Here is a 10,123-nt window from a genome sequence, read left to right as displayed (position 1 = left end):
ATCAGCTCAACCAACTCAACCAACTCAACCACCATCGATCTGAGCCACCAGCACGCAACTTGACTCCTTCCTGCTCACCACAAAACAAAAAATTGAAATCGAGGAAAAAGTGCAGGAGCAGTCGAATTTTATTTGAATTAGCAACGCGCAATCAAAAACATTCAAACACGCATAAATTGAATCCCGTGGGATGATTTCTGTTTCGGGTTCCCAGTGGCGGTGACGGTGGCAACCCCCTCGTCGTCCTGCCCTCGCCAGCAACTTGTCACGTGATTCCAATAACAAATAATGCCAGCCAAGGGATCATCCCCTAGTCCGGCACCAAAACTACGTCGAAATCCAGCCGGAACCCGTATTATCGTTGAGCGTGGGTAAGTTATTTATCGGTCAGAATATCCTGCAGGGAGAAGCTGTGGATGTGGATGTGGACCTGAACCTGACCACCCCCTCCTCCCAGCCGCATCCCGCTGAAATCCTCCCATCCTTCAGCTCTTCTCACCGCCTCTGCAAGTGTAAATTGTTTCGGTCATGGGAACATTTGCACTCAATAATGGAGTAGTTAAATTCCGTATTAGATACTCAATGGGTCTTAATTGATTGGCCTGCATATGGGATTTCTCTTTGGTTAAATAACTAGGTGTGGCTATACCTTTTAATTAGACACCACATTAGCCTTATTAAGAAATATATTTATACTTTTATTAAAATATTAAATTAAACAATAATTTGTAGTTTATTTGCTTGCTAAATTCGATGGTTCATCTAAAGTTGCCCTACTATTCCATAATGATGGGTATATTTATTACAACTGAATATCCATAAGGAAATAATACAATTAAAAGACTATGCTATTTTGAAATTGTTATTTTTCAAAGACATGTTTAAATTGCAAAAACAACAAAAAAACGTAAAATTTTTCAGAAAAATAATTCCTCTAAGATATGCAAACAAATAAAATTTGCAACAGTATCTCCAATCGAGTGTCTTTTTCCTGTACCTGCGATAGCGAACTTGAACTTCAGATTGCCCTTCAACTTCACCGAAAAAATACCGCAAAGGATGTTTGCCATTGATAAGCAAATTAAATTATATTAAGCACGCCACGAAATTATCTCAAGATGTGCAGATATGCAAACATATTTGCAAGTGATTCAGCTTTTGCCAAATTTGTTCGGATGGCCACTTAATAAGCGGCGAATATTTCATTTTTATGATGTCTCAACATTGCATTAGCATAAACGCTGATGCTTATCTTTTTTTCCCATGAAGAACCGAAGAAACATAAACAATTTATTATCGTGATTCATTTATGAAAATAAAACCACAAGCTCACTTGGTGATTATTAGTTGGAGATGAGAGCGCCAAAGCTACCGATCAGCGGATCGATCTATCTTTCCAATGCCAAGCGGGTGGTCCCAAAAAAACCAACTTTATGTTTACACAGAAAGAAATTTTATATATTGGTACTAAAATACAAATAAAATAAATAACATGATATTTAAAACAAAGAAGAAGTGAAGTATTTCTATAATAGTATAGGTTTAAATTCTTTTTCAATTTATTACACTTTGAAATATACTTTCTTTAATATTATGAATATTTAAAATAAACTTTAAATGTTTTTAGATATATGCTTGTAAAAAATATGCCTTAAAATCAAACATATGAGGTAGGTTGGAATGAAGTCAAGATTCAAATGAAAATATTATTAGTCTTTTGTTTCCTGTGTAGTAGACCGCAAAGACTAGCAACTAAGCTTCTTCCCAGCAGATTAATATCTCAAGAGCGCATTTTAATTAGCGGCGATGAAGTCGAAACTTAATTTATTGTCACTTGGACTAATGAAACACGCCTTAGAGTCCCGAGTTTTTGGTTTTTGGTTTTTAGTTTTTCGACTCCAAAACCCCACATAATTGACCAATTTGTGAGTTTATGAGTGTGCGTGTGGTGGGTCTTTCTTATCGCACAGAACTCGAACTCAAAGCGCACACGCTGTCAATAAAACAAATTAGTTTGAATTATAGACGTAGCTTCTATTTTTTTAGTTTCGGTGACCGCTGACTAATTTATGCGGCGTCGGAAGCTTCAGACTGTTCTGTTCTGTCTGCTTTTATTCGATTATAATTACCGTTAGCGGTACGCTGTACCCTGTTCTTCGGCCAGATAATAATATCGGATTTCAAAAGCGGCGTTTATGCTCACTGACCTGGAGATGGAGTTGGAGATGCAGTTGGAGATGGAGCTGAAGTTGGAGCTTCCCCCGCCATATCAGGCGCCAATAGTTCTAAGATCTTGTTTTGATTGCAGCTCGGTCTGGGCGACGGCGCATTTTTCTTGTACGAGTACGACGACGACGACGACGACGACGACGATGGTGAGGAGGAGTATTTCCCCCGCATTGTCTGCTCAGTGGCTTGAAAAACCTTCAGCTCGTGACAATGTGAGACAAAAGTCGGCGTGTGGCTGTGGGACAAGCGGCCTGGATCGGATTCCTTTTGGATTTCTGCATAGTTTTTTTTGCTTTTGCTTAGCACAACACTAGACAATACACCGCCGCCCGACTTTCTTTTGTCCGCTGCCGAGCGCAGCTGCATCCAGAAGAAACTGAGATACCCCGATCCCCAGATACTCTACCACCTTGACGGCGGCAAATTAATGACATTTTGCACTTCATTATGCGACTCTGTGCGGCCGTTTGACACTTTGAAGTGAGGCACTCAGCTGTGGAGCAGTGGAAATCTGTGTGGGACAGTTAGCCGTTGCGGTTTACCTGCCAGCCGATGATGTGCAGCTAGCTTTTCCTCGCTTTTCCAGGGTTTGATGACACCATCCGCAATTGTTGCCGGCCAAGCAGGAGGTGAAATTGGTCATGACCAGCATCGAATGAGCATCGGCAGATGGAATAGAGCCATAAATTGATTGAGTTATGGAAAAGGGCTAAGGTGATGGATTAGGGATATATTCGAAATTAAACTCGCAGCAGGAGGCACATAAGAAAGGGGATATCACCTTCATACCAAATAAATTATTAAAATATTTAAGAACATAAAAATGTATTTGATCACAAAAGGATTAAAGAATCAACATACGATTTTTTTAAAGGTGATACAGTTTGTTAAATTTGTTAAATCATTGAAAAGTTTAACAAACATTACACAAAAATACTTAAATACTGCAAAATAATAAGTTTTTGATTACTTAAATAATATTAGACTTATAAAAATATTTTATCCTTTGGCACATATAACTTTTGGCAATGGCTTAAAAGCCTGCGAATAAAAAAATAACAAAATTCAAGGATTTTTTAACAATGACTACTTTAAATTCCTTAAACCTTAAATGTATAGTATATCAGTTAATGAAGAACCTATTCTATGGTGTTTTTTGAATTCAGTGATCATTATACAAGATCTGCATACGATGCATCAAAAACCATTAATTTCTATGCACAATGCCAACTGCAGTTAATTAATATTCAAATTCACTTTTCAATGTACTATCAGTGATCGTTTCTTATTGTGAACGCAACAATGATCACGTAGACAAAAATAGATTTCGCCCAGCTGAGCACACCGGTTCGTTACAGGATTTTGGCGCCAAATACTGGTGTGTATGGAATAATCAGGACCAAGACGAAATCAGTTCCTTGTGGTACGTGTCACAGTCGGCAGATGTGGGAATGCGATCCTGCGACTCCTTGCAAGACGCTTGGCGAGGGGTTGGCACGGAAAGTAACGACCAAAACTGCAGTTCCACCACCATTCCATCACCAGCATATTACTCCGCCGAAGGATGTCTGGTGATGCTGTGGACTTTGGGGTGGGACAACTGCGCCAGGTAGATTTGCACGAACCTTTCCCTCATTTGGCGCATTCCAAGGCACTCGGAGCTCCGCTCGAAAATAAAAAGCCAGGTAACTGCCCGGCCACATGCCCGTTTTGGGGTGGAAGTGGAGGTTTCTGCCAGATGGCGAAATTCCTCACTCTCGGCAATTGAAAATTTCATGGCCGTTAGGGGTTTATTTCTGCCGAGTGCACCTATTTACGAGGAGCAGCAGGAGCAGCAGGAGGAGGAGGAGGAGGAGGACGACCGGAACAATGCTCCGGGAAAGGTTGATTTACCTTAGATCTGCGCGCTGTTTGTCCCGGTGATTAATATTTTTTGTGGACGTCTGAGTGGGTACACTGCATTGTTGTTGGGCTGCCATTTGATGGCGGGGCCAGTGTCACGTGCTGATCCTTCACAGCTGCCGCTGCAGAGGATCGCTTTGATAAAGATCAATTGGAAAGCTATGTGCTGATTTGCTTTTAAGGTTTTTACATTGCTATTTAAATGCAACAGCGGGGGTAAAATTTCAATGAAAGAAGAGCTTTGGAAAATGTTGGCTGAAAAATAAAGAAATTAAAATAAACAACTTTATCTTCGTTTATATATATTTTAAGCTATTCTCTAGATATACAGCTGTATACACTTTTTTCTATATATTAAAAAAATTATATTTATATTGGTTGAACTTCAACTTTTGCTTTCCAATTAACTGTGTTTAAGAATATTTGTTTGTTTATGTAAAACCTTTTCGGCTGAGATTTTGAAATTAACCTTATTCTCTGGAAAATGTTATATGACATATATAATAATCTAAATTAAAATTGACATCAGTCAACTTTATATTTTTCTTCATGATTGGTTTTGAAAGATTTGTGGATTATTTACTTAAATTAAATATGTGGAAAATCTTCTGAATCGCTTCTAGAATTCAGTCAGCGGAAAATACGATCGTTTGAGCCAAGCTTAGCATTATATGAAAAGTGAACATTGGGCCAATAAGCAGCTTAGTCAAACAACGATAGCTGATAGATTCTCTGAAGACCCATAAAATATATCTCTTAAGATCGTGGGACGACTGAATGTTGGAACAAGAGCGCCCCAAAAGAGAGTGGCGAACTGTGGGGACTTTAGGCCCAAAGCTTCTCTTAGCGGGGCTCCAAAGAGCAAGCTCACCTGCTGCCAAAGAGAGGCCATCCATAGGGTATATATGAAAAAGCATGCGTGTTAGGCGGAACCGAAAGAGGTTTATAAATAAACTTGCTGTGCCAGTTGGTCGGGTAAATGCATATAATGCTATGTAGTAAGCTCGCCACCAGCTGCCGCTCACTCACACAATTGAAAATCAGGGGAAATACGAGCTGCTGCTGCGGCAGAGAGGCAGCTGGTGGCGATCACCGAGAGAAATAGAAGGAGAGAGAGCGGGCCCTGTGGCACGTGCTCGCATTTTTACACACTGATTTGTTCCTCTCTCCCTCGATCTTTCCTCTTCCCTCTGCACGGTTCCCCCCTCTTACCCCTACTCCCGATCCGATCCGATCCGATCTGCAGCTGTATCTGTATCCGTATCTGTATCTGCGTTCAACGAACGCACAGCTGAACGATCGCTGAATGGATCTTTTGGCTCGTGTGGCTCGGCTCGGGGTGGATTTACAGAATCCCGGGCGACATCGGAAGTAGGTAGTCGCCAAGATCCTTGTTGCCCACAAAGGGGGTTGATCAGCCTGCCAGGGGGTTGATCGGGAGTCTATAAAACCGGAGAGATCCTGGCCGGGTTGCATCATTCGAGCAAGGAACTCCAAGCGATCGAGACGCGTGTGTGGCAAAAGCAAATGAGTGAGCAGTGATTCAAGTTCAAAGATCGGTATTAAATACAGAACAGAGATCGGTGATCAGTGACCGTAAGGATCGTATATACAAAACCATAATGGATAAACTCAAGTACAGCCGCTGTCCGCTCAAGAAGCGTCCGATTATGGTGGAGGAGTCCTGCCCAGAGGATCACTTAAGTCACGGTGGGTTTGGCACTAAAACCCATAACATATTGGCAAGTACTAACTTTGTTCTAAATTACCATAGATGAGGGACCCGTGGACTTGAGTGTGGCCTCGGCTGCAGTGCCCTTGGAGCCCCACTGGTCGGCGAAAGCGGAACCGGAACCCCAAACGGTGCCCACGGAACTGAGACGCCGCTTCGATGCCGCCATGAGCCAGACAAAGGAGCAACTGGCCCGCCGCGTTTGGGAGGAAACCCGCGAGATAGCCCGCGCTTTTCCGGATGTCTTCACCCGCGAGGAAATCGCCAAGAGTCTGGCTCGCCTGGGCTATGGCGAATTCGAGCTGCCGCCCAAGGAGGAGGTGATGCAACCGGAAACGGAACCCCAACAGCATGTACCGCTCGACTATGCCAGAGATGCTAGCCCCACCATCATCAAAGTGGAACCCAGTGAGGAAGAGCATTTTCCCCTGCGAAACTACAACAATAACCTAATGAAAAGCATAGCCGAGTATGAGGATTGTATGAAGATGCAGCCGATTAAGGAGGAGATGGTTCCGGTGCCACCGCCACCTCCGCAGATGTACTATCCACCACCCACGCCGCTGGCCGAACCCGAAGATCTGTCGCTGACACAGCGACGGGTTCTAAGCGAGAACATGAATCTGCAGAATGTGGCCAGGGCTTTGCTCAGCATGCAGCACATGGCGCCGCAGCATCAGCAGGCGGTGCCGCCGCAGGACATGGAGGACATGGACCAGGAGAACCAGGACCTCAACCAGCTGAAGATCAAGAGCAGCAATGATCTGTACTACCAGTGCCAGCAGTGCAACAAGTGCTATGCCACCTACGCGGGGCTGGTGAAGCACCAGCAGACGCATGCCTACGAGAGCACGGAGTACAAGATCATCAGGAGCCAGCCCGGCGGATCGGGTGCCATTGTGGATCAGACCGAATTCTGCACCGATCAGGCTTCGGCCTTGATCCAGGCAGCCAATGCCGCCTCGGCGCAGAGCATGCAAAAGCCGGTGGGAGTGCCAAGATACCATTGCCAGGATTGCGGCAAGAGCTACTCCACCTATTCGGGACTGTCCAAGCATCAGCAGTTCCATTGTCCATCGGCCGAGGGCAATCAGGTGAAGAAGGTGTTCAGCTGCAAGAACTGCGACAAGACCTATGTGTCATTGGGCGCCCTCAAGATGCACATTCGCACCCACACGCTGCCCTGCAAGTGCCCCATTTGCGGCAAGGCCTTCTCGCGACCTTGGCTGCTCCAGGGTCACATACGCACCCACACGGGCGAGAAGCCCTTCAGCTGCCAGCACTGCAATCGCGCCTTCGCCGACCGGTCCAATCTGCGAGCCCACATGCAGACGCACTCGGATGTGAAGAAGTACTCGTGCCCCACCTGCACCAAGTCCTTTTCGCGCATGTCCCTGCTGGCCAAGCACCTGCAAAGCGGCTGCCAAAGCGAACAGAATGGTGGTCCCAGTGGCTCCGGCGGTGGCTTCGATCAGCAGCAGCTGCAGCAACACCTACAGAACTACGAGGAGGGTGGCCATGGCCACAATCCCCACCAGGTCTACTATGCCGGCAGTGTGGGCAGCAGCAATGGCGAAGAGGAGGAGGGCGGCGACTACTACCATGCCACCACCCCCAGCGGCCATCTATTAGTCCTTAAGCCTTAAGCCTTAAGCCTTAGTCCTTAAACTAAGTCAGTTTAGCCAAAGTCAGTTGAAGATTCAGGGAAAAGTCAGTGCCAAAAATTAGTCAGGGCAATTTTATTGCCTCTTAGGGTCTCTAGTTAATCACAAATATTTATTTAGAGTTATCGCTTAACTATTCCAATGCTCATACCGCAGTTGGGCGCTTAGTCTTAGATTGTTTTCGTTGACAATTCCTTGTATTATAAATCGTTGTTAAAACTCATTCGTGTACAAATCGAAACGGTGCCAGAGAATAAACCCCCATGTAAACCACACACAAACTTATAATTTAATCTTATAATTTATTTTAAATTTAACCTTATGATTTAAGCTTTGTAAATATGGTGAAGGTAGCCATTTACTTGCATGTATTTAATTTTAATTTTTTTAATGAATAAAAAACACAAGAAACCGAAATCTAAAATGGTTTAAATAAGATAAATAAGGTTTATGAAAAGGAGGCAGCATTTTCCTCATCATTTTTGCCGCTCATAACAAAAACTATACTTGCCATATCTCTAAATTTATCTATTGGATGAACCGCTCGAATCACTTCACAATCTGAAAGATGCAATCTCGGAAAAGCTTTGTAGGTGTCGTTTATTTATCGCTGCACTCGAAATGAAAGAAAAACCCCAGAAATCGAGACATTCAACCGTCAATGAGACTCAATGGGGGGTTACAATAATATATATATATATATGAAGCTGCTTATATGTATAGAAATGTATTGAAAATCGCTGCTTAAATCAAAATTAATTGCCAGAATAATAATTGTTTTGAACGTAAAGCGCCGAAATGCAAACTGCAAACCGGAGGAGAATTGGCGCAGCTGCAATTGCAACTGCAACTGCGACTGCGTCACCGGCAACCAGCAACCAGCAACACTACAACCAGCAACACTGCAACACAGCAACCAGCAACTAGCAACATCAACAGCAGCAGCAGGCGGCAAGCGCCAACAGTCTAGTATTTTTGTGGGCCTGTTGCAGTTGGCGAAATCCACTCAAAACAACAAACCAAGCGATGAATCATCGATTTTTGTTTTCGGTTTTTAAAGGCGAAATAGACAAAAAAAAAAACAAAAAAAAACAAATCCACAAAAGCCGGCTTTTGGTGCAGCCGCACGCAGCTAGATGGCGCTAGTGGGCAGCCAGGCAGCCAAGCAGGCGAGCTCAATTAAACGCGTTTTCCAGTTGCCGCGATCTTGCCGCTTTTCCGCACTGCCACACAGCCGCACCTTACTTTATATAGCCCCGAAAAGCCCCACCCACCCCGCATCCCCAACTTGAGTCTCCAGCGACCCGCTCAACTCACTCGCATTATTATAAACGCCGTCCACGCAGTTTCTAACGCTCTACAACTTGCAGTTTACTTTTTGTTCATAAGTCGTTTGCTCTTTCGAGAACTTGGGGATTGCGAAATTCGGGTGAGATTTGGACGGAGGTATTGGTGTAATTGGTAAAAAAGAATAGATGTATGTATCTTTTTAAGAAGAATTTTTTAAAATATTTTGTTATCTTTTCCAATAAATATGTTTTCATTTTTGAAAATGATTGTTTATTTTAGTTGCCACATAAAAAATCACAAACCCACTAAGCGAAAAGAATTGATGAAGGACTTGTCAAAATAAATAATTAGATTGCAGTTTAAACAAAACGAATTATTTAGTTCATAAATTATTTATATTTCTGAGAAATAAGAAGCTTTTATAAAAATAATTGAATTGTCTTTGTAGACAATTTTCACAAGCAAGGTAATACGATCCTATTTTTAAATAAACAAATATTTTTCCATTATATTTTTTTAGTCTTACTCATTGGATTAAAAGTTGAGGCTCATTTTATTTTACTTTTAGGAGAAAGTATTTATAGTTGGAAAACTCATCTTAATTGTCGGCTGTATACTTCTAGTCTACTAGGTTTTTTCCTTAACCAATCTCCAGTCTTCAGTAAGGGTATATTACCGTTCGATTTCCAACAACTTACTTGCCAGTTCGGTTGGGCCAAGCGGTAGCTTTTTGGTCTATTAGGAAACCACGCCATAGAGCCGCCACTTGAAAGTCATATTGCATTTGCCAGACAGCACTCGCCAGAACCGGGGACAGTCAGATTTTTTTATTCCGCTTCTATTTTTTTTCTGTATTTTGATTTTGAGTGCGCGTGCTGCCGTTTCGGCGGCTCCAAGTGCCACGCCTCTTTTGGAACGCACGGACAGGCGGTCGGGTTCTGTGGTAGCGGCATTTGGTCAAAGGTTAAATTAGACGGGGGCCTGGTGACAAGTGCCAGCCAGGCAATCGTTTAGAGCGCTAATTTATGGGCCGTCGAAATACAACAAAATGGAAAAATCAAAGGCCGAGAAACAACCGAAAAATGTGTTTTTCTTTTTGCTCGAATTTCGTTTATTGCGGCTACGTGCAGAGTTGGCTTAATTGGCAGTCGGCTCGGAATAGCCAAGTTTTTCGCTGGCCAGCAGCACACGCCCTGTTCTTTTTCTAATTTTGGGCCCGGCTTCCTCGCCATGGCAGTTTAATTAATCTCCGATCGCCCCAAGTTCGCTCAAAATGCATTTTTAAATGCATTTTTCCTATCAAAAT

General features: G+C 43.2%; 1 protein-coding gene across 1 annotated transcript; it reads left to right on the top strand.

Moving 5' to 3' along the window:
- Nucleotides 1-5,623: 5,623 nt before the first annotated feature.
- LOC128261864 (zinc finger protein 383) lies at nucleotides 5,624-7,938 on the top strand. Its single transcript, XM_052995780.1, has 2 exons — nucleotides 5,624-5,841; nucleotides 5,906-7,938. Exons 1-2 carry the CDS (start codon nucleotides 5,754-5,756, stop codon nucleotides 7,507-7,509), a joined length of 1,692 nt encoding a protein of 563 aa, XP_052851740.1. The 5' UTR covers nucleotides 5,624-5,753; the 3' UTR covers nucleotides 7,510-7,938.
- Nucleotides 7,939-10,123: the final 2,185 nt, after the last annotated feature.

The sequence above is a fragment of the Drosophila gunungcola genome, unplaced genomic scaffold, assembly GCF_025200985.1.
Source record: "Drosophila gunungcola strain Sukarami unplaced genomic scaffold, Dgunungcola_SK_2 000001F, whole genome shotgun sequence".
Classification (NCBI taxonomy): domain Eukaryota; kingdom Metazoa; phylum Arthropoda; class Insecta; order Diptera; family Drosophilidae; genus Drosophila; species Drosophila gunungcola.
Note: the sequence above shows the minus strand (reverse complement) of the source record. Positions and strands in the feature narration are given on the sequence as shown.

Excerpts from the sequence above, each read along its gene's own strand:
- LOC128261864 (XM_052995780.1), top strand. The coding sequence starts at position 5,754 with ATGGATAAACTCAAGTACAGCCGCTGTCCGCTCAAGAAGCGTCCGATT. Across the intron at positions 5,842-5,905 it reads AGAGGATCACTTAAGTCACG|ATGAGGGACCCGTGGACTTG; the intron begins GTGGGTTTGGCA and ends AAATTACCATAG.